Source organism: Drosophila melanogaster, chromosome 2L (genome assembly GCF_000001215.4).
Source record: "Drosophila melanogaster chromosome 2L".
Classification (NCBI taxonomy): Eukaryota; Metazoa; Arthropoda; class Insecta; order Diptera; family Drosophilidae; genus Drosophila; species Drosophila melanogaster.
In genome coordinates this window covers 10,862,077-10,886,279 of record NT_033779.5, presented here as the reverse complement: position 1 = coordinate 10,886,279, position 24,203 = coordinate 10,862,077, and the positions used below count along the sequence as shown (strand labels likewise).

The window sequence follows — 24,203 nt, the reverse complement described above, 5'->3', positions numbered from 1 at the left end:
AAAATTTGTGCCATGTAATAACAATGGGGAAAATAAAAAAAAAAAAACACCCCGGTTACAGCCGCTACACACATAAATCAAATAAATGGCAACAAAAAAAAGTGGACAGAATAAAGCAAATATAATGTAAGTAAATAGTAAATTGAACACACTATTTGTTTGCAGGGATTCTTTGTGAAAAGAAACTAAATATATTATCTACGCAAAGAAAAGATAAGTCTTTGTAAGCCTTGTTCTCTACATTTTTTTGTCACACATTGTATTTAATTCGTAGGTGCTAAATTATAATTTTCTTGCATATTCTCAGCCCATTCTGCTGGCGTTGAATGTGTGTGGTTTGCACGAGAAAACCCTTTGTGCGGCTTATTCAATCACATCAATTTAATGGCAATTACATGTGCTCAGGCTGGGCATGATAATATGCGCCCGAATACCTCCTTAGCCATCCCCCTTTCCCACCTCGAATCACCTCCATTACAAGGTCTGGCCAAGTGTATTGAATTTCACTTAGCTAATTTGCGTAATTGCGCAGCACAGCCATCATGTGAATGCAGCATGTGGATGCAGAAAGAAGTCATTTGGGGCGACAAAGATTGTATAAAGCCAATGGTATAAGATATAAGTATCTGAAGGTATACCCATTAGCAATGCAGCAGTACGCAATAGTCAAGTTCCTCGAAACATTCTCAGTATGAGTGATGCTTGAAAAAATCCCAAATTGTCTCCAAAGGACAATTAATAGCAGACCCCTATTCACTTTCAAACTTCATTGAAACCATCTTTGGTTGCCGGTGGAAAGGCAATTTGTTGCCGCTGGGATTTTGTTAATGGCTCAATACGAGCAGCAGCATCTGCACTTTGCAGCCGGCAAGTGGGGCAGGAATTTTCGGCGTGGCGTTGAAGCCCCAGATCCACAGATCCCTGTGCTCCAATGAACCAAACACCCGGCCAGATGGTCAAGACAAGTGACAATGAGAAGTGCAAGGCTGGCAGGTGGCAATTTTGCGGTCTGGCAGGTGACAGGTACGACGTGTTCGGCAACAAGTTGCGTCTGCAGATCATTGCGGATAATTAAATATTTAATGTGGTCCGTGGAATGGCAGTACTGTGAGTACTTTTAACACTACATAAAGGTTATGAACGCGGCGGCATAAAAATTAAGTCATAATGCGATTTGTGGCAATCATAAAGGGCACAGCGTGCGGCAACTACATTACATTGTGTGCTTTTTAAGGTCATCGCGGAAAAGGGCGATAAATTCACTCTCTGTCGCATAAAATGCGAGGCGAGAATGCGATTGCTGAGCTCATAAATCGGCACTTGAAGGGTCGGTAATAGGGATCATAAAGTCCGAGAACAAAATAATCAATTTGTAGCCCATAACGCCAAATAAATTGCAACTAAGCTGGGCCCACGGGCACACGTGTCGTATGCGTCATTTGCTAAGAGTTGCGAAATTAACACGCATACGACGGCACTTAATTTGTCACTAAATGGCTGCCCAAAATGCTCGTGGAGTGGTAAAAACAGGGCACAGTACACTTAGAAATCTGCCTTCTAATATATTTGATTTGATTTTAAATATTTGCTAAATTATATAATTTTTCCAAATTGATTATTGATCAGCTTTCTGGGGGTAGAAAACCAAGACTAGCCGCCACTGATCCCCGAATAAGACCTATGAATGTAATGTTTATTTACTTTAGTGTAGCCGTGTGGCAATGTGGCAAGTTGGCGAGCAACACGTTGTGCTGCTTAAATTGAAAATTACAAAAAGCGAAACAAGCGAGCACGCAACCCAAACAGCAGCGCCTTCAAGAATGCCACGTTGTCCCAGTGAAGCCGCAAGGACGCGTGATGTGCGGACATCCTGTGGGAGGATGGCAGGATGGGCGGATGGGGTCAGGATGAGGGCGTGGCTGACGGCGACGCATATGAAAATTTCGCACGAAAATTTATTGCCATGCTTAAGAAGCGTGCGTATGAAATAATATACAGAGCGAAGGCAAACAGGACATGTACATAAGCGGTCCGTTGCTCCTGCTGAATTTTAAAATGTTCTTTAAACAATGTACCCAGAACTGATGGCAGCGATTTGTTCGATGTTGACAATGTTGTTAGGGGCGCAACCAGAACACAGTGTCAGATGGATCGGGTGCTTTTTGGGCGGTGGGCTCTGGGGCACAGTGGGGACTCGAACGAGTGGCTACTTAAAGCTTATTTGCGACTTAAAGCCACCTAATGGCCGGGTGCGATGAGTGATGAGCCCATTTGATGCGATTTAATTAATAAGCCGAAGTGAATTACGGAGCGACGGTAAGGTAAATTATTATATACTGTCCAATTACCACAGAATTATACTTAAGATTGGATATTTAAGGATGAAATAGGCGGCTCTCAGCTGTATTTATTAACTTTCAATTACTATAGTTCCCATTTTAGGGATTTCCACATGCCTGGACATTTTGTCACCCTTTTAGGGAGAACCTCTGAACTGCAAAAGATTATTGAAAAGTCACCAAAGTTTTCGATTATCCGAAAAGATGACTGTCCTGTGACAGCAGCAACACAAGAACATCTCTGTGCCTTGATGTTTACAATTTCTTTTGGCCGCAGGACATGCCTCACTTTAGCCCGGCCCCAAGAAGCATAAATATACATATATATATATATACATATATATAGTAAAATTGTTGTTTTATTTATGAGTCGAACTAATGTCCCGTCAGTTGACTAAGGACAACGCCAAGAAATAAAAAATAGTTTTTAGGAGAAATAGTTTCACGACTTTATTCTTTGGATCTCAGCTTAAGACTAAAAATCAAATGCAAATTGGATTGAGGAGAAGCCTCAGTATTTGAACAATATTTGTATTTCGGGAGAGCCTCGCTCTTGGGTTCTTAAGATTAGGTAGCGTTGAAAGAGGGCAGTCAAATCTGCTTAGGTCAGGCTTTAGGATGTTTACAAGAACGGCTGCGCTGCCAAAGATAAACGAATGCTGCGCAGCTGGGATACGTTATGGAAAATTACTAGAGTGCATTACTGATTTCTTTGAAATAATGGAAGTGGCTGGTTTGGACCACCCAAATACGTCACTCCCCTTCCCTTAAAGAGAAGCCTATACTTGGGCTGGGATTGATGGATATAGTGTGGGAAATGGAGTTTCTTCTATTTCTGTTTGTTGTGGTGTGTTTTGATTTTGATTTTTTCTTATTTTAAGTTTTGCATACAGCATCATAAATGGTTTAAATGATACATATCTTAAATATGAGTACAACAAAATTAGTGCGATTATTACAATGATCATTTGTATGTAAAGTGTAATATTGTTCTCTGAAATCATCTCAACAATGTCGTTGTGTTTTACAATTTTTATTTTTGTTATATTAAGTGGTGTGTATAGTGGTGTCAAATCTATTTCTGGTTCTAACAGATTTTCACTTAAAATTATATTATTGATTTCTATTTTGCATTGCGTTACTCTTATCATTTTGTTTCCTTCTATTTTTATTTTATTAATTGAATTTTGGCAATTTTGGTTAAGAATTGTTTGGGTTAAGTTCCAGGTTACAATTGTGTTTGGTTCTATGTATTTTATTATTTCGTTCGTGTGTACTGGCTTAAAATTACAAATTGGATTTAAGTGTTTAATAATATTGGTGACACATTCATTTTTTACTTCTTTATTTTCGGTATTATAAACTTTATTTTCTTTTTCAAAATATGATTGTGTGTCTGTGTAATCTAGCTGATAGCCGTTGGAGTCTGGGTAAGGAATTATTTTAATTGTGCTTATTAGTGAAAGGTAAATGGGTATGTGGGATATGATTAATACTTGGTTATCATTGTAGTTAATCCAAGTGGATGTTTTAATGTTCAAAATGTTTTGGCTGTTCACATTTTCAAGTTTGTCGTAGTTTAGTAATTTGGGGTTAAACAGTCCAAGTCTGGAAAGCTGCATAGCCATTTCCAAATCTTCTATGTATTCCGTAAACTGCATTAGTTCGAACAAAAGACTGTCAATGATGGTGTGGTTATTTTCATAATTCTGTATTTTTTGCATTCCGTCATTTATCAATCGTATGGCGTCGTTGAGTTCATGTAATTTTACTGAGTTATGGACGTTGATTTCAAGTTTTTTCTGTATTTCGACTCGATCATTTTCATCTAGTGTTCCAAATAGGTATTTAAAACCTGAACCCACAATGTTAATAAGACCCCGTTTGTTTCTATGTTTCAGGGTTATTCCGGCTAGTTCTCTTTTTATTTTATTGTATAAAAAATTGATCTGGGGTGCATGGTAATCGGTTCGTAGTCTTTGCTCAAAATAGTCAACCACGATGTCTATTTCAGTTAAATTGATTTTTAAGGAGTGATGTTCAAAGGAGGATGGTATCTGTACTGGCTTATCAGAAAAAAGGAGGTATCCGTGGTTGGTGTCAATATTATTAATTTGAATTTGTTGTCCATGAACAGCTGTGATCAGTATAAACAATAGTGTTATCGGGTACCAGGTGCCTGTGAAATTGAGAGTTTATTATTTTTCTTTTGTTTTTTGAATTGTGTTTTGTAGTAGTGCGTAACTCTATTTCTATTAGTGATTTTGTAATGGTCAGGGTCTGTCTGTTCTACATTTTTGGTTGGTTTAAATGGGTTTTCTAATTTGCCTTTCTGTAGTGGACCTTTTCTGTAATTAGTGTCAATATTAAATTCCTGTCTGTCTTCATTTATTTTGTCTATTTTCTTCTCTTTAATTTTTTGAGTGTCTAATATGGGATGCCCAGCGTATAAGAAAATTTGAGCAGGTGTCTGTCCAGTAGTGTCATGTTTAATTTTATGGTTGTATGTGTAGAGGATTGTTTCTATCTTGCTTAATTTTACTTCTTCATCATCAGATGAATTGATTATACGAATTTTTTCATTTATTGTTTTGTGTAATCTTTCGACGTCTGCTACCCCGTTTTTTGCTGTATTGAGCTGTAATTCGACTTCTTCTTCTTCAAGCCATCGCTTTAAAGCTAAACTGGAGAAAGCTCCGTCTCTGTCTGCCTTTAATAATTTGGGTTTACCTAGTTGATTAAAAATGCGCATTAATGCGTTTCTGCATTCTATCCAATCCTTAGTTTTAATTTGCTCAAGTGTAGCGAATTTAGAATAAATATCAATGCAACTGATGTAATGTTTTCCCTCAGATGAATAAATATCTACTACAAATTTTTCTCGGCAATGTTCCGGGTTGGGTGTGATTTTTAAAGGCATTTTGGTGTTTCTATGTTCTGTTTTGGCCAAATTGCATATGTTGCATTCGTTTATTATATTCTGAATTAATAGTTGGCTATTTGGAAAGAAGTGATTTTCTTTAAATAATTTTGTCATTTTCTGTATACCAGGGTGTAAAAGTTTTTCATGTGATTGAAGTATGATTTCTTTGAATTCGGCGTATGAACCAACGTTCTTTAATAGGAAAAGACTGCGAATTACTTTTGTGTAGGTGGTATTAACAATTTCTATGTGTGCTCTTTGAATAATTTCAAAATCTACATCGCTCTCAATATAAATGGTAATGTTTCTATGGATAAAGTGATCGAGTAAAATTTGTTTGGCCTTTTCAAGTGTCATTACATCATATTGAATTGTGGTAATGGAGTTACCGAATATTTTTGAATGCTCTACTTTATTTTTATCGGATTTAATAAAGATTATTTGTTTTTTGAAATAATTTATTGGTTTTTCTGTTAAATGAATAAGGTTGCTATTGTCCTCTTCTGCACTATGTTGAGTAGCTTCACTATGATGATTTTCTTCAATTTTAATTCTTGATAATGCATCGGCAACTGAATTTTCTTTCCCTTTAATATAATCTATTTTAAATTGGTATTCGCTTAATCTAACTCTCCATCTTTCTAACTTAGCATTCGGTTCCTTTAAGTTATGAAGCCATCTAAGAGGTTGATGGTCACTGGCAATGAGAAATTGTCGTCCTAGTAAATAATGTCGAAAAGTTTTTGTGGCCCAAACTATGGCAAGTAATTCTTTTTCGATAGCACTGTAATTTAATTCGTGATCGTTAAGTGTTCTACTAATAAAAGATATAGGATGACCGTTTTGAGAAAGGACAGCCCCGAGGGCCAAGTTACTTGCATCTGTGGTTAAAACAAATTTCTTTTCAAAATCAGGTAATTGTAAAATTGGGTCACGAATTATCAAAGCCTTAAGTTTTTCGAATGCCTCTATGTACTCAAGTTTTTGTGTATCTATCTTTGCTCCTTTTTTTAAGCAGCTGGTCATGGGTTTTGCTATGTCTGCGTAATTTGGAATAAATTTGCGATAATAACCTGTTAATCCAAGGAAAGCTCTTATCTCTTTTACTTTTGTCGGAATTGGGTATGAAACTATGGCTTTAACTTTAATAGGATTTGGTTTAATACCATCAGGGGTAACTATGTGACCAAGAAAGTTAGCTTCCTTTTTTAAGAACTCACATTTGTCTAGTTGCAATTTTAAATTTGCATCTGCAAGCTTTGTAAAAACTAATTGTATTGAATTTAAATGTTCTGTAAGGGATGTTGAAAAAATTATAATATCATCCAGATACACCAAACAGTGTTTGTTAAGCAACGGTCGAAGGATATTATTCATGCACCTTTGAAAAGTAGCGGGTGCATTCCTAAGGCCAAATGGCATTCGAAGGTATTCGTAATGACCGCTTTTTGTGGAGAATGCAGTTTTAGAAATTGATTCTTCGTCCATTTCTATTTGATGAAATCCCTTTGCCAGATCGATCGTTGTAAAATATTGGCATTTACCCAGTTTGCCAAGAATTTCGTCCATATTTGGAATTGGATATCTGTCAGGTATGGTTATTTCATTTAGCTTTCTATAATCAATTACTACCCTGTACTTATTTACGCCAGAAGCATCCGGTTTCTTTGGTACGACCCAAGTAGGACTATTGTATGGAGAATTACTTTCCCTAATTAATCCCTGATTCAGCATTTCCTGTACTTGGTTTTCTACTTCGATTTCGTGTGTTTGCGCAAGTGGGTATTGTTTCGAATAAATTGGGGAGTTATGTGTTGTATTTAGTACGTGTTTAATTGTATTTGTAAATGTTAATTTCTCTCCCTCCTTATATTCAAGATTTCTAAATTTATTTAACAAGCCTTTTAACTTAAAAGTTTCCTCCTGATTTAGGTGATCTAATCGAAACTGTGAAAAATCTAATTTTTTTATTGATTCCTGATCTGAGCTTGCAATTGATTCTGGTGTCCTTTGGATATACAAATTTTGGTTTCTTTCGGATTCTGAAGTAATTAATTTGTATGTTTGATCAAAAAGGGTAACTGTATCATTTTTGTAATTAATAACTGATTGAGCATTTTTCAACAATTTTCTGCCAATTAGCATATCGTAATTATTAGAAAATCTGTGCACATAAAATGGTTCGGTTTTTTTGAAAATACTATTTCTGGGTAACATAATCAAGTCGTTCAAGGTAATAGGGCCATTTGATGTTAAAACTTCACATCTACTATTTTGAATGGGAAGACGAAATATATTTTCATTGATCATATTAATTGTTGATCCTGTGTCTAGAAGGCATTTGTATGAGCGCCCTTTGTATACTATTTTTATGTATTCGTATTTTCCGGGGCTGTTAACCGAAAATTTTCGTTTAGTTCAGAATTATTTTGGTTTTGTTTGTTATTAATTTGTACAGATTGGACTTGTTGTTGCCCTTCATTAATGAAGCTATGATTTTGATACGGATTGTATTGATTTTGGTTAAAATACTGTTGCTCGTAATAATTAGGTTGGACTTGTTCGAATTCATGCGCGTCTTGGAATCTAATTTCGTCAATAGACATTTTAGTTTGTTCACTGTCCGATGGTCTTAGTCGTTTAGTAATCGGGAAGTTAGTATTTTTATATGTAGAGGGTTGTTGTAGTCGAGGGTATGTATTTCCTCTAAAATGCGTTGTTTGGGGAAATTGGGCTTTGTTGGGATATTGTTGGAAATGATTTTTTTGAATAATGGGTTGTGGGTTTATGTATTGGTTGGGTCTGAAATAATTAGGTGCGTGCCACATGGGTGGGTTGTTAGTTATCTGCTGTGTATAGCTAGGTCTAAATGGTTGAATGTATTGATTAAAATTAGGTTGGAAGGGTTGGGAATATTGTGAGTAATTTGGTCGATTTTGAGTTTGAACATTTGTATTGAATTTTTGTGTTTTCGAATTCTGGTTAGAATTTGAATTTTTATTACGATATTCTGGTTTTTCATAAAATTCAAAATTAATGTGTTCTTCATAAATTCCCTCATTTTGCGCAATGGTAATTAAGGATCTTAAGTCTGTAATATCGTGATGGGCTAAAATAGTGAATAATTGTATTGGTAGTTTCCTTATCAGTATCTTAATAGATTCTTTAATACCCTGAATATAAATAAGAAAATCCGATTGGTTACCTTCCAGGTGTAGTTTCGAAATTAGTAATTGACGTCGTCTCTCCGCTTCTTCGCAGAATGCTCTTAGGCTTCCTCTGTATGGTGTCTCCCTGAAGTTCTCCAGAAGTTTGTAGTTTGGTGTTTGAATTTTAAATTCCGCGATGAGTCTTGCTTTAAGGGTAGGCCAATCTTCGATGTTCGGAAGTCCCAAAGATCGTGTAATTTGTCCGTCCAAGTTCCTTTCGATGGCTCCCAGTAGAATCCTCTGTTGTCGGACATCATTTGTTTGGTAGAGCGAAATTACGTAATCCACTCTGCTGATAAAGGTGTGAAGGGTTTCTGGATCACCCTTGAATGGCATAATGTCTTTAAGCTGCCGACGGGCTTCGGCAAGGTTTATGTCGCTCAGCGCAATAATTGGTTGTGACATTTTTATTGTAAAATTTTTAACTTTTGTGTTTTATTTTTTTGTTTTGTTTCGGATTCAATGTTATTATTATTTTTAAGCTTTCTAGTTTCACTTGTTTGTTTTTTTTTTGTTTTGTAAATTTTTGTGTTGTATTATTAAAATTCTATATTGTTTTAATTTTTTATTTTTATATGTTGGTTTTAAAACTTAGTTGCCTTTGGACTTAATATTTTTGTTTCGTATTTCACTTCCACTTATTATTGGATAACCGAATTGGAATTATAATCCAAGTTGAAGAGTTTTCACGAATTTATTTTGGGAGATGTTTCGAGCACTGGACTATAAAATTTAACTTATTTTCCACTCGAAGGTTCTTTTTTTTTCGGATACTTTTGTATCCTACCGACTGCGCCAGTAAAATTGTTGTTTTATTTATGAGTCGAACTAATGTCCCGTCAGTTGACTAAGGACAACGCCAAGAAATAAAAAATAGTTTTTAGGAGAAATAGTTTCACGACTTTATTCTTTGGATCTCAGCTTAAGACTAAAAATCAAATGCAAATTGGATTGAGGAGAAGCCTCAGTATTTGAACAATATTTGTATTTCGGGAGAGCCTCGCTCTTGGGTTCTTAAGATTAGGTAGCGTTGAAAGAGGGCAGTCAAATCTGCTTAGGTCAGGCTTTAGGATGTTTACAAGAACGGCTGCGCTGCCAAAGATAAACGAATGCTGCGCAGCTGGGATACGTTATGGAAAATTACTAGAGTGCATTACTGATTTCTTTGAAATAATGGAAGTGGCTGGTTTGGACCACCCAAATACGTCACTATATATGTATGTAAATACACGGAGTACACATATGCATGCCCATTCGGGTGAAATCTTAAACTACATAATGCCAATGGAAACCGAAATCGTTGCACTTGGCAGCCAACGACCCAGAAACGGAAGGCGGATGGGCAGCAAGGAGCTGTGGACAATGGCAGACGAGCCGGACTCGTCCAGGACTCCCCGGTTCCAGCTGACCAGCCCCAGGACTAAGTCACGTCACGGAGCCTTCATTGTTTGCAGAAGTAAGTAAGTGTACATAAAATTTATACGTGGACCAGTGGAGCAGTGATGCGGTGGAGCAGCGGATCGGGAAGATGTGGAAATCCATGCAGATGTGCCCGGCTCCTTCGGTTCGCCTTTTGTTTTCTCCGCTCTTTTGTAATAAATGTGTAAGATTTCATACATATTTCAGCAGACATCTGAATGAAGGGTAGGAAGACAGTAGCCATAACAGTTAAACTATCGCACAACAGGGAACATTTACGTTTTACCGAAGATGGAAAATCGAAGAGCTGCACTTTTCCGTTTCGTTTTCGGGCAATTCAATTTGCAATTACTTTAAATGGTAGTGGTTACTTATTTTGAATATATACACAAAAGTGCGAGCTGATCTCTGTCTTTAAATTTCGAATTTGAATTTAAAGAGATATTCGTAATGGAAAAGCTTTAACTTCCTTTATACATTATGTTAGAAGTACACTTGCAAGCATGCAAGTCCAAACAAATATTTAATTTGATTATAAAAGCGCTTGTACTGCCAGAGTTTCCAGTTAAAGCCGCTGGCCAACATGTCGAATGCGCAATATTACTTAGTAGCTGCTTGTGTCAACTTATGCAAATATCTGGCAATGAAACGGAATAAAAAAACACACACACAAAGGAATGTACAAAAGGGCAACGAAAACTACAAGTAATAAAAAATGCTAATTTAATGTTATTGTTGCTGTTTGCTTTGTCTTGCCCTTATTTTTGTTCGTCTCTTTGACTTTGTCATGTCATTTTGTAGCTTCCTTCGCTTTTCATTTTTTATTCCATTCCGTCGTCGTTGTCTTTGCAAGGCTTTTATCTTCAGTCTTCATTTTTTCCTTTTCGATTTTTTGTTTTTTTTTTTTGTTCCTTTGACACAAACAGGAAATGATTTATGCAGAATTCCTCGGCGCAACTAATTCAAAACTTGCCACGCCCCCTCAAACGGCCCACATACACGAGGTTTGATTGCCGCACACATTTTTTCGCCCAGTCATTTGAGCTCATATCCTGATTACGGCCAAGGAGCCTCCCTTGGCTGCCTTATTGAAATTTCCGCTCGCCGGATATTGAAGAACGCCATTTTGTTATTTATTTGTGCCCGTTCCACATTCGAAATTCGCTGTATGTGTGGCATACGTATGTAGCTCACGACCTTTACGCCCTTTTGTTGGTCGCCAAGGTAGGAGTGCGGGTGTGGTTCAGCGACTTGCCTCCCGGCCAGTCATTAACTAATTGCAAATTAAGAAATTAATAAAAAATCAAAATCGCATTATAGGTCAGCGCTGCCTGCTGGCGGCGCTGGCATACAAAAAAAGGCAATCAGTTTGATTGTATTTGATGGCTCCACAGCTCCCAAGTAGTTGGTCATACCCCCCCCCCAACCGCCTATCCCCGCACAACCGCAAAAGCAGAGGACCATGAGCCATAAATCTTGAGCGCACTTGGGGCCCTCCTTCGCCTTCGGCTGCGTTTTGGCCCAAGTAATCCGACTGCTTGCAGGGATGCCACCCCCACCTCCAATCCAGTTCCTGCCACTGCAATTCGCCTGAGTGTCCTGCTGTGCAGCTAGTGTTTGGCATCCGGCAGGACACAATGTCCAAAATGCACACTGCAAATAATACAAAGGACCAAATTGGGAAAAAATGGGATTCCATGTGGGCGGAGCAACGCAATTTGGATGCTCTCACCAGTGCACTTTTGGGGATCGTAATTTTCCACAATGGATTTAAAATAAAACCGAAAATTGATATTGAGTTGCAGTCGCAGTTGCAGTCGCAGAATATGTGCGGTATTTAAGGCTAGAACTTGATAAAGTATTATGGTACGGCAAATCAACACGTGTTCCGTTCCCAAAAGCAGACATACAAACAAGTAAAGCCGAAATCCCTCTGCTAGACCACAATAGAAAAATGGGAATTGGGAAATAAAGGCAAGCCGAGCTGAAAGTCGAAAAAAATCAACTTCTGATGTGGTGCCCACCAGTCCCATTCCCCACCTGGTCCGCATCCTTGCGAGAAGCAGCCCATGTCCATATTGCCTTGCCTCGGTCTCGTTCCGTTTCGTTTCGCTCGAGTTTGGGTTGGGTTTGGGATGTGGGATGCTTCGATGTTTGAATGCTTGGATGTTTGGATGGCCTGGGTGCATTAAAAATAAACGACTGTGGGCAGCGCTCAATTTGGAATGAAATTGGCGCAAATACCAAAAATTTATACAATGGCAAATGCAGCAAAAAGGAAATACGACCGCCCATCCAGCCAGCGAAGGGGAGTGGTATGAAACTAAAGAGCACCAGAGCACAAATTGAAAAGCCATACAAATCAAATTGGGTGGGTGTGAGCGGTAAGTTTATTGGTCGACAGCGAGTGTGTGTGTGTGAGTTGGAATGCTTTATAATTTATAAGCGACCATCAGGAGCGCTCATTATGTGGCACAAAATAAGTAAGTGCCACTCGTTTGTATACAAAGTAAACAGCGTGGGAAAATGCATAAAAAGTGACCAACGATGCTGGCCATAAATGAGCCTTGAAGAGCCCGAATGGATCGCACTCACACACAGGCCCACACATCCTTGCCGCACATCCTTGCCACATGCCACTTGCCACCCGACATAACAGTCGATTGCGATGCCTCACGGTGATTGACAGGAAAAAATGAAAGGTAAGCGAACAATTACCCAAAAAAAAAAAAGAACACAGAATAATTCATTCAAACGTATTTAACTATAATTACACATCAATTAGCACAGTTAATTCAAATACATCATAAATATTTGATTGTATTCTAAATAATTTAATTACAACGAATTGGGGTAAAAAACTTTAATGTATATTAATAAGATATCACAGTAAGTTAATTACCAATACGTTTTCCATATGCTGTTAGTATCAATGATTTTGTAGTATATAATGTAATAAAATTCCTACCATTTTGGTCGGGTGAAATTAGACAACACAAGCGTTCCAGTTTTTCCATAAGTATTTTCATGTGGCCCTTTAATATTGTTGCGCAAAAGCATCGAACCTTTCTGGCTCGATTCCTTTGTCTTCCCATGTTGCTCATTCCTGGGTGCACACGACAATGCAATCAGTTTGGTACCAGTTTGTATCGTTTTCTACGCCGCGTGGATTTCAAAGGATGCAGTAGGGAGTCTGTGGGCAGTGATTGCAATCTGGTTCGATCTCATTTGCCAATCGACCGTCGAAGGCATTTGACCCCATGCTCGCAGTCAAGTGATTTAAAGGCATTTCCGCCTTATCAAAATGAACCTCAGCTTTCAGCTATCTGCTTACTGCTGCATAAATTATTACCAGTCGCTTTTCATTAATAGATTTTTTACTTTTTCAATGCAAATAGCACAGAAAAATCCGCGAGTTCGGTAGCTCAGGCGAAATCAGAAAAGGAAATGCAAGGAATTTCCAGCGAAATTTAATTACTCGAGCTGAACAGAACGGCAGGACGAAAAGGACAGAAGGCTGCAGCGCCTCAAAACGTTGGAAACGCTGCAGTGGCGCTGAGCAAGTGGCAAAGTCAGTTCGTTTCATTTGTTTATGCATATTTTACGGAACGAGGGGCTCCGCATTAACAGTCAGTCGTCAGTTGCAAAAGCCATGGGTGGAACGAAGGAGCACAGCGCTCCGCAGGACACTGGATGGGTGGGAAATCACGGGTGGCACCAGAAGTCACAAGACAGACTGTTGCCACTGTCGTCCTCTTGTTTTTACCCATTGCTGCTCCATCGCCACACTGCGTAAACAGCGGGCTCAGCTCTCAGTTCGCTGCCTTAATGACCGTTCGACACCAACGCGTATACGCACCGTGGTACGAAGCGAACAAGGATCTAACTTGATAAAATGTTATATTTTGCTCAAAATGTTTCCTCACTTTTTGTCAGCCATAACAAACGTTTATTAAGTTGTATTTTAAATGTATGTACATATATTTATTGAATTATTTATTTTTTAAAACAAATAACAAGTGTAGTGCTTAGAATATCTAGACCTCCGAGCTGTGTAGACCAGTGTACTTTCTCCGCCCACCTCTTCTCCGTTGCCTTTTCTCCTTGACCTTATGCTGCGTTATAACGAACTTGGTGGGAGGAGTGTCCGTGGGTGGCGGATCGTTTGCATATTCATTGGTCAGCGGCCCAGGCTCACAGCATTCTGGATTGAAGCTAGTCCGCGAAGGGGGGCGGGAGGTGGGAGGCGTGGCAGTGCTCATCCACTTGCTTTGAGCGTAAATATTTTAAGCACTTTAAACAATTCATTAATTTACATTTAGCTTTGGCCATGCCGAAGAAAAGTTGTCCATAATTTGGGGAGCAGCTTGAAGAGTCCTTGAAAGTGGCAGATAAACGCTTGAACAACAGTCGCTAAAAAAAGCAAATGAAACTCAATTTCAAACTTGTTTAAATGTAAATGAAAATGAAAAAATGATTAAATTGATTTTTTTCTATAAAAATGATTTTTTTTTAATATTTTGTTATTTTTAAAATTGAGTATTTAATGTTTCTAGATCTAATCGTTTAATTTTTCCAAACCATTTCTGTTCAGCTAGATAAACATTTTGTTGTCCCGTATAATGTTAGCCTAAAATGCACTTCTGCAGCTTGCACACTCGATGCACAAATCCCATCAATTTCATTGCGAAAACTGATTTGGAAAGCGTCTATTGTGTTGACTGCTCTGCATGGGAGTGTGTCACAGTTTTTTCTATTCGAAGATGTCTTGCAAATCGATTGAAAAAGATATCACAGCTCCGATTGAAATTGGAAAACTCTGCATGGAAAACACAGCTTGCTCCTAAACATTTGCCGGTAATTGCCAAATGCAACAATACTCGTACGACTTTATCCACCCACGGCTATCGGCCATTTGCGCTGTGCAATTTTCTCCATTCAAACCATCAGTTGTGCTTATATTACCGCCCGGAAAATGCCCGCCCATCGCATCTGCTAATTGCAACAACAATTGCGATGAACTAAACTGAATCCGAGAGTGAAAATGCCTGGGAATGGGGCGAAAATGGCCGGACAGCAACATCTAGGCCACAAGTCGAACATATCGGGGATGCGACAAGCAACTGGGGATCTGGGGACCTCTGAGGATCTGAAGGGGAACAACAAGATGGGCGCATTTTACAAATTATAATCGTCATTTGTCAGGGAGGCAGTGCACTCGGCAAGGACTCGCCACTCGGACTCAGTCCTTCACCCAGTTTCCAATGGAAACGAATATATATCAGGGGATGGGCAGTGGTGGTAGTGTTACATTCTGATTTTTATTGACATATTGAAATGACAAGGGACAGCACAGGGCAGACGATGAAAAATTGCTCGATAAAGTGAATTAGCAATGCACTTAGGAGGCGATTTGGAAATGGGAACAATTAGTAGTTTCAGCAGCTAGCAAAAATGTTACGATTTTCCATTAGTTACTAATTTATTAGCGACAAACTAATGCAGTTATTTCTGGCAACACTTGGCTTACTGTCGTATCTGCACACAAAAATACATCGATGATAATTAGAAATAATAGCAGTTATCCAAAGTATTTAAGTGCCATAAAATTAGAACGAACTTAGACAACTTTTGCAGAGAAAAGGGTAACTAAAAAAATTGTTTGGCATTGTTGAAACTGTACTAGTATTTTTAAAATTAAAGTTAAAATATTTAATAAAACCTTTCCCCAGGTTATGCCCTCCGCCTGCAGCGAACTCCGAATAGCTCCAAGCCAGGACGGCATTTTCGACTTGTGTCCAGCAGAATTTCGCCGAAGGCATAGCGCAAGGTCATGGTCAGATCCTCGATGTTGCCAATATCGCAGTTGGCCATAAGCGGGCCGTTGGCCAAAAGAGCCTGGCAGGCTGTGCCGGGCACCAATTGCTCATCGAATCTGGCCAGTGCGATGCAGAAACGCAGCTGCTGGCGCTGCATCAGAAAGCGGACCACCAGCTGCCAATTGGCGCCCGTCCAGTCCAGGTCGTCCTCCGAACCGGGAACGTAAATCCCATTATCCGTCCAGGATTCGGGATGCGAGAAGCGTTGCTGTCGCGAGCGTTCGATACAGATGATGAGCAGAAGGAGCAGTATTGATCCCAGGTTACTCATTTTATGAATATATATCCTTTGAAGTCCGTTTGAAAACTTTGCGTCCGATCTGCAGCAAATTTGGTTTTGAACTGAAATCGCCACAAAACTTCAAACATTTCTACGTGCTGTGTGATCGTTGGTTCGTATTTCATTTTTCAGCTTTGCTCGATTGTAACGTAATGCGCTGAAGCAGAAGTATCTGAAACGCCGGCGAAGCTATCTTATTAATAACTTTGTCAAATTACGAGCTTTATTTAATTTTAGATTTCGCAGCACTTTCACTATTTGCGTTGCAAACTTTGAGTCAGCATGGTACGTGACTTCCGATTGCATTCGAGTGCAGCACGTGGCAAAGTTTATTTTTTATTTAAATATTTTCATTTCGTTTGGAATTAGAATGCGAATGACGTCAGTGTTTGCTTACAAATAGATACATACATACGTATATAATTTAATCAACAGATGACACACTCCGGCACTTTTACAATGCAAACGAATGTAGAGAAAAGTAAACAGGATTTTAACCAATTAAATTGCTGTCCGAATAAAAACTAAAAAAAATGCTGTAATTGATATGTAATTTACTCAATATAATTAAAATGAATAACTCATTTGGTTGACTGAAATTTCCCTAATTGTATCTTTTACCAGTTCTTATAGCGCCATTTGAAATTCAAACTTGAAAACTGTGTAATTGTTAATAATTGGACAGCAATACGGCAAGTAAACAAATAAATATTTTTATACCCAACCACACATACAGCCGTATAAAAAACATTTGCATAGATATACAAAAATCGCCATAAATTCTCGGCGAAAAAAAGTGAAACTAATAAAAGTCATGGAACGTGCTGCCGAATTTTGGGATAGTGGCGATGCCCAAATTCCTAGGGATATCCCGATTAATTGGATTTATAGAACATGGTATACCCACAGCTGTCGCCGCCATTTGGCAGCACAAAAATCAAGTTAAAAAGATGGACCAAACGTGCTGAGCCAAACGGCAGACAAGCATTGAAATTATAATTTTTTAATCGTAAAAAATACAAAGCGACTGCTGTAACTACGTTTGTTGGCCAAAAGAAGAAACGCCCACTTTGGCAAGGGCCATTTGCCTATTTTTTGTTGTATATATTCCCTTTTTTTAAGGTTTTTTTTTTTGGTTTTTGTTGCTGTCTGGGTCCGGAAACAAATTACAGCAAACAATTTTAAAAATGTTTGCAAACAAACAGGAACCGAAAAAGGAGCAACACAAAGGGAAATGACGGAAATGTTATCTAGGCAACAAGACAACGGGCACAAAAGCGGAAGTACAGTGCAAATATATTTTTTGAGAGCGATGGCAAAACGAAATTATACGCCAACTGATTTCACTCCCTATCAGAAGTGAATGGCGAAATGGAAGAACTGGGCCAACGTAGCCAGGGAGCACTGTACTGGCGGCAAAGGCTTGACCAAACAACAGTCGGCCAAGATAAAATCCTTCATTGTTCGCCGAACGTTTGCGCCAGAGTTCCTTGCTCTGCTTTTAACCTTTTCGTTTCACTTAGTTAAGCAAAAATGAAATTTTTATTAGCAAAATGCAAAAATGAATAGAAAATAGTTAAACAGAGCCCAACTTCGGCCAGCTGGTGCACCTGTGCTACCCGGAATTTTTGCCACTTCTGGCACTATTTCTATGCTTTTTGCTGAGGTCGACGCAAACCTGGAATTCCAGTTCGTTCAGTCCAATAAATTCTTTGCGTTCTCCTGTTTTACAATTTAATTATTCCTGCTCTTCGAGCATATGTATACAGGGATTTCTTTAAGGAGAACAGATGGTTATTAAAGTGAGTTTCGATTTATCATCGGTGGCCAAGACAACGAATCCATTTTTCGTAGATCTACAATGATTCGGGCATTACAAAGTTTTACAGCACAGGATGCAAAGTTTTTGCGACATATCAATTAACAAATAATATACAAGCTGCCAAACAGAAAAGCCCAAAAGGCAAAACGATCTAAAAACTTGCACATGGCAAACTTGTTTCGGCCCAAGCAAATCATCAGGAAGTACGAGTGCAGGGAAAACCCATTTGCATTTCGGGCCATCGAAGAAGTACATGTATATATATGTATAAATATGTGTATATGTTGGCACTACCAGGAGCACTGAGTAGAGCATTTCTGGCTCTGCGCACTTTAAAAGTAATTTATCTTTCTTGCGCCCTACCCCCCTCCCCCATCCACCATCCACTGGGTATGTGCAACATGCAATTTGCATAAAACTTACTTGCCTCGGACCCTTTCGGCATTAAATCCACTTTGTCGCCATCCCACATCGCCTCGTGCATCAAACTGAGCTGCCTGTCGCCTTCCGTGTCCTGTTAATTGCAGTCCTGCCGGCGAATAAGTTTCCAATAAGGCGGCACGAGCATGGACCCACTATTCAACGGAATCTTTTGTCCCATCACTTTCCTAATGACGGCCCTCTGTGTGTTACAGTGAGTTCGGAAATGTGTCAGCGGCAGCTGCAAGTGGCTGGGATGCATCTAAGCCAAGTTATCGTGTGTTTGGGAAATGTGTTAAGCATTGGCAGGATAACTCGTAGAGTTAAATTTTTAATGTATGTAACTATTAAAAGAAGAAGAATATCGATCATAATCATTAGCCGTATTAGTATCCTGTCATGTCCGTCCGCTTATCTATCTGTCCGTCCGTTTGTCGTTCCTTCGTGTTTTGAAGCTTTCCTTCGTAAAAGCTTTGAATATTCACACTTGCAGCTTGTCAGTCAATCAACACAAAAATATATACGCCCTGAAAACCAAACCATTCAAATGTTTACCATAATAAAGCAAAGTGCTTATACAGCAAATTGTTACATTTCGAAATGGCCAAATGTTTAATTTTGGTAATGTGCACCGCACACCGGATGCAAAGAAAAAACACCTCATGCATAAGTATTTGATTTTATATATTTATAACAATTGAACGAGGTGGTGGTGCACATAATTAAACACAAATAGAACGCGATAACAAACACAATTACAAAACACAAATTCGAGCAAAAAGTGAAATAATAAAGCGCCTAAAAGGCGACAGTGGGAAAATGGGCAACGCGAGCGAGTACGCGAATTTCCCCCTTAATTATTTAATGCCACGAAAAACACCAACAACCACCCAAAAACCCCACCCCTTCCTCCAGCTGTCGGCATATTTGTTCGCGTTCGTTGAACGTATTTTCAATTAACAGAAAAACACTCGGATGGCACGGGACCGCCTCCCAACTGGCGCACAACTTTGATTTGTTTAATTAAATTACACTCAGACAAAGGCTTTCAATCATTCACAGCTCTCCAATCACTCATTGGCTCAATCACGCGCTCAACTTCAGCGAAAGTCAATATGCAGCTGTGTGAACAAGTGTGTGCCAGTGTTTGTGATTTAGAAACAGCACGACCTGCTGCCCCGCCCACCAATGCGAACGCCCACAATCAGTGATGACCACTTCACTGAGTAGTATTTAACTTTCCCATTTGCATACCAACTCAAAAAAGCACGAAAAATATTAATTCGATTTTTAAAGATTTTTTTCTTTTTTATTTTATATCTATTTTATGTGCATTTATATTTTGTAATTTTAAGTGACCAATATTTTAATTAGCTAACTATAATATGCATTAAAAAGCAATCATTAAGTTTCCTGGATGTGTAGATGCTTATGTAGATACTTATGTAGATTCCCATGTAGATACACATGTAGATACTTATGTAGATATGTGGATATGTAGATATTTCTGTTAACATATAGTAAAACTCACAACAAAAGCAAAATAATAAATCTATTAGATATGTTTTCAGGATGAATGGCATTGTATGCTTTTATATACGTTTAATGAACCTGCAAGTCCTGGCATCACTGGACTCCAACGAGCATTGTATCCCCACTCCTGGATATTTGTAGTGTGCTCGAGTACAACTTATCCAAATGCAGTGCAAACTGTTCGCTGAAGTTTGTGTGTTCGCCGTTCGCACGACTCAAGAGGGCTGCGATGATGGCAGTTGAATGGAATCGTTAATTAATGCATGATAAACTGGGAATCCAAGGTAAGCGGAAGGCACATGGAATGCGATGGAAAACCAGTGAGTGATGTGTTCTGACAAAAGGCGAAAAAAAAAGGAAAAAATTAAACATGTCTGGCAAAAGCAGAACAAAGAGTATGCAAATGTATACGCGTGCTTCGTTTAGGCATTTTCCCTGCGCTTTTCATCCTGTTTTCCCAGAAATTGCGCACTTTGCTTACACATTCCCCATTGCATCAAGTTTATGAATTGAAAAAATTCAACTTTGCTCTGAAAGTAACAATGAATTAAAATGTATAAATGAAGAAAGTCCTCAAAGCCTTCAAAAGTGGCGATACAAAGCCAATTAAGCTGCATATTTTGTATGTTGTGTGCCGTTTTCTCAGCCAATTTCCATGCGAAAAACAAGTTTTCTCTTTGAAAAACTTTGCTAGCTCATGACTGTTAGATTTGAAAGTAAGCTTCCTTGAAACAATTTGAGGAAAAGCGACGAGCTGGGATGGCATGCAGCGTGACCTTGTGGAAAGTGTGCAAATAATAAATAGTTTTCCCAGTCAGCGTGCCACTTGCATATGCTGGGAAAATTGCGATTGTGGCCAGTTATTGGGGAAATGGTTTCAAATGCTCTGAACAATTTTTCAAGTGGCACAAAAATGTTGACGTTGTAAAATTACTTTGCTATTTATTTTACGCAAACAACATAAGGCTGTACATGTACATGTATGCGGAAAATTCATTATCTTTAAAAGAACATAAGCAAGTAAAACATTACTACTAACTATTTGCATAAAAACATTAGATTCATTTTTAAATCTCCACCTACAAATATATATTTATCTGTTCATACATTTTTTCTTTAGCTTAAAATATGTTTTGGGAATTTAAACATCGTTCAATATTAACTATTCAGGAATTTAGGACCTCGCTGAACGACCATCTTTCATTTTTCCTGTTGGATTTCCCAACCTAACTAACTGTTGACTAAACAACGACCAACAAAAAGCAAAAAAAAAAAAAAAAAAAAAAAAACTATTCACAGCTTATCGGCAAACAATAGACCATTGAATAAATATCAAAAGCAAATGGCCATAAATATTTTTTCCTTACCCCATTTTCTGTCCGGATTTTTTCCAACAATTTTTTTTTATTAGATTTTCAGCGCGGGTAAATATTTTGAGGCATTCGCATCGGTGAATGAAGAGCTGCAAAAAAGGGAATCATTTATGCCGCTTTAAAGGCCACAATCCGCAGGCCAGGAAGCCAGCAATGGAAGATTCGTGGCCGTGGTCCAACCTCCATGGCACATGGCACATGGAGCCGGGGATTTGCAGTCAAGGGACAAAAATGGCAATGCGATACATAACGCAATAATGGTAACGTGTCGACTTTTACGACATAGAAAACGCGAGAGGCGCGAAGCTTTACGATGCCCGCATCATTTGATTTTATTGCCAAGTGTTACAAAAAAAAAAAAAAATAATGATAAAGAAGGAAGCGGGAAGCACGAGAGGCGGTGGGTGGGTTGAAGGGTCGTCCTTGAGCCAGTTCAGTTGTTTCTGATTAATGCCATCCGACTTGAAGGATACAGATGCAGCGGCACAAAATGCAAATCACCCGGCGGAATAATCAAATCGAGAACGAAACTGAGCAAAATGCCATCAAAGTTGACAACGAACCGAACGGAAACTGCTCCACAAAGGCAACACAACAGCACACAATTGCACGGGCCCAAGGGCACAGGACGATACGGAATGGTACGATCCTATGGTACGATACGGAAGATGGCCCAAAAAGATACCGAGTTTCGGCAGGTGTTCCCCAAGGATCGGTACTTGGACCAATCCTATGGAACATTATGTACGATGGGATCTTGGGCATCAACAGGCCCGTAGGAGTAGAGCTGCATTGTTTTGCTGACGATGTGGCAATCACAGCTGTCTCGAAAACAATCGCAGGGTTGGAAGACAAATGCAACTCTACGATCGGTGCTGCCATCCGCTGGCTCGAGAAAGCCGGGCTAGCAATAGCGGCTCACAAGACCGAAGCAGTCCTACTAAGCAGCAGGAAAAAGGTGGAGAACATGCTGGTCTCCGTCAAGGGTACACAGGTGACCTCTCAAGAGTCCCTAAAGTACCTGGGGGTAATGATAGATCGCAGACTATCGTTCAAGGACCACGCGAGCCACGCCAGCAAGAAGGCAGCAATCACAGCCTCTTCGTTGGCGAGGCTTATGCCCAACGTCGGAGGCCCAAGACACCCGGCCAGGAAACTGCTGGTGTCAGTAGCAAAGGCTTCGCTACTATACGCTGCACCAGTCTGGAGCAATGCCACTGGCAGGGTCTCATACCTGAAAGGAGCTCGTTCGGTGCTACGGTCAATGTCTCTGAGGCTCATTAGAGGTTTCAGGACCATATCCGAAGACGCGGCGCTAGCGCTGGCAGGCCTGCCGCCGATTGATCTGGAGATCAAGGCTCTCAGCCTAATGCGGAGTGGCGCTTCCAGGCAAGAGGCACACGAGTGGCTATTAGGTGAATGGCAGAGTAGATGGCAAACGTCGCGACGGGGGAGGTGGACCTATCAGCTCATCCCAGAGATGACGGTTTGGGCAGAGTGCCAACACAAATGCTTGGACTACCACCTAACCCAGTTCCTCACGGACCATGGCTGCTTCCGGGCCTATCTACTCCGGTTCCGTCACGTAGAGTCAGCCCAATGCTTGTTCTGCGTCGACGGTGAAGAAACAGCAGAACATGTGCTAATGCACTGCTCCAGGTTCACGGCGGAGAGAGAGCAGCTAAAGACGCTGTCAGGTTCCCCGTTCAGCCCTAGTGGCTTGTTCGCGGCTATGATGGCGAACAGGGGGGCTTGGGAGCGGGGACACAGCATTATCATTAATATGATGAAGCGTGTCCGATCAGACGAGATGGCCAACAGAGTGGATGTCTAAGCCCAAACTGGTGTCCTGGGTGACGGCGGGCGAAGAATTCATCCTCAGCGTCCCCGGCTCGTCGTAAAAGGCGACTAAAGGGTGGAAGGAGGAGCCCCCATGGACTACACTGAAGGAAGGGAGTGCGACCTGGCCTCACATCCTGCTCACCGAAGTCATACCTTGACTGGCAGTCCCGGTGAGCGAGCAAGGACTGTAGAGCACGCGGAGGTTTTTGTTTTAGTACGTAGGCATAATTCCAATAGGGCTTATGAATCGTGCATGCCACCTACGGACGGTAGGTGGTATCTTTAGAAGATTTTAATTTTCCTACCGTAAGTCAAATAATAAAAAAAAAAAAAAAAAAGGGCACAGGACGAACAAGGTTCAGGTGTTCGGCTGGGCAGGATTTTCCCACGACCCCAGCCAGTTCGCCCAAATTTTCCCGTTTCCCAGCCCATTCGATGTAAGCGTGCAAGGCCAGCAAAATCAATTAATTTAAAAAATACCTATGCATTTGTTGACATTTTTGCAGCTAGACAACACCACCCACAACCACCCACTTGCCAGCCCATAGAAATCAACAATCAGCAAATATTTGCATAGCCTGCTCTCGCCCGTCTCCTGGCTCGTCGTTCTTTCACTCCAGGTGACACTCCGCATTCATTGGCATTTTCTATTTACCAGGCTGAGATACTGTCTGTCTGCCCCGTTTTGACAGTTTATTTCACAGGATATTTGTGCCACCGAATGCCGGATGGAATTTTGCTAAATTGTTGCATGTTTGCCGGATTGCGAGACAGTGGCATGTGGCAAAGCTTGTCTGAATATATTGGAATCTCATCGGAAAAGCGCACTAACACGAGCGGAGGGAGGTATTCTCCGAAAAGGGGATGAGCGCAGTTGAATGGAGCTCTAAGCATGTTAAGTTTAAAAGGGGTGCGAATCCAAAACTCGTGCTGAATTGTTTCAGTTTATAAAGCAATGCAGATTACTCTTTCTGAAGCCTACATAAAGAATTTTACCTTCATGTTTTATAGCATCGATAAGAAAATTTAAATAAATATCATAAAAATAAACAAACAATTCAAGTGAGAAATAAACAAATAATCTGCTTTCTTTATCACTAAAAAAATTTCTAAAAACTTCATCTGATTTCCAAAATTTTCTTGAAAATTATTCCACATCGATTG

At 39.7% G+C, this 24,203-nt stretch overlaps 1 protein-coding gene and 3 long non-coding RNA genes across 4 annotated transcripts, besides 2 other annotated features; 1 reads left to right on the top strand and 3 right to left on the bottom strand.

Annotated features, from left to right (window-relative positions):
- Window positions 1-2,683: 2,683 nt before the first annotated feature.
- Window positions 2,684-9,682: a mobile genetic element.
- A 4,213-nt stretch (window positions 9,683-13,895) lies between these two features.
- On the bottom strand, window positions 13,896-14,266 carry lncRNA:CR45454 (long non-coding RNA:CR45454). Its single transcript, NR_124186.1, has one exon. It is a non-coding gene; the product is annotated as a long non-coding RNA:CR45454 (long non-coding RNA).
- An 880-nt stretch (window positions 14,267-15,146) lies between these two features.
- lncRNA:CR45453 (long non-coding RNA:CR45453) lies at window positions 15,147-15,413 on the bottom strand. Its single transcript, NR_124185.1, has one exon. It is a non-coding gene; the product is annotated as a long non-coding RNA:CR45453 (long non-coding RNA).
- Window positions 15,414-15,557: 144 nt separating this feature from the next.
- On the bottom strand, window positions 15,558-16,113 carry CG12517 (uncharacterized protein). Its single transcript, NM_135621.2, has one exon. The coding sequence runs from the start codon at window positions 16,038-16,040 to the stop codon at window positions 15,624-15,626; it is 417 nt and encodes a 138-aa protein (NP_609465.1). The 5' UTR covers window positions 16,041-16,113; the 3' UTR covers window positions 15,558-15,623.
- A 5,469-nt stretch (window positions 16,114-21,582) lies between these two features.
- Window positions 21,583-24,086, top strand: lncRNA:CR43807 (long non-coding RNA:CR43807). Its single transcript, NR_073756.1, has 3 exons — window positions 21,583-21,818; window positions 23,379-23,476; window positions 23,546-24,086. It is a non-coding gene; the product is annotated as a long non-coding RNA:CR43807 (long non-coding RNA).
- Window positions 21,843-23,376: a mobile genetic element.
- Window positions 24,087-24,203: the final 117 nt, after the last annotated feature.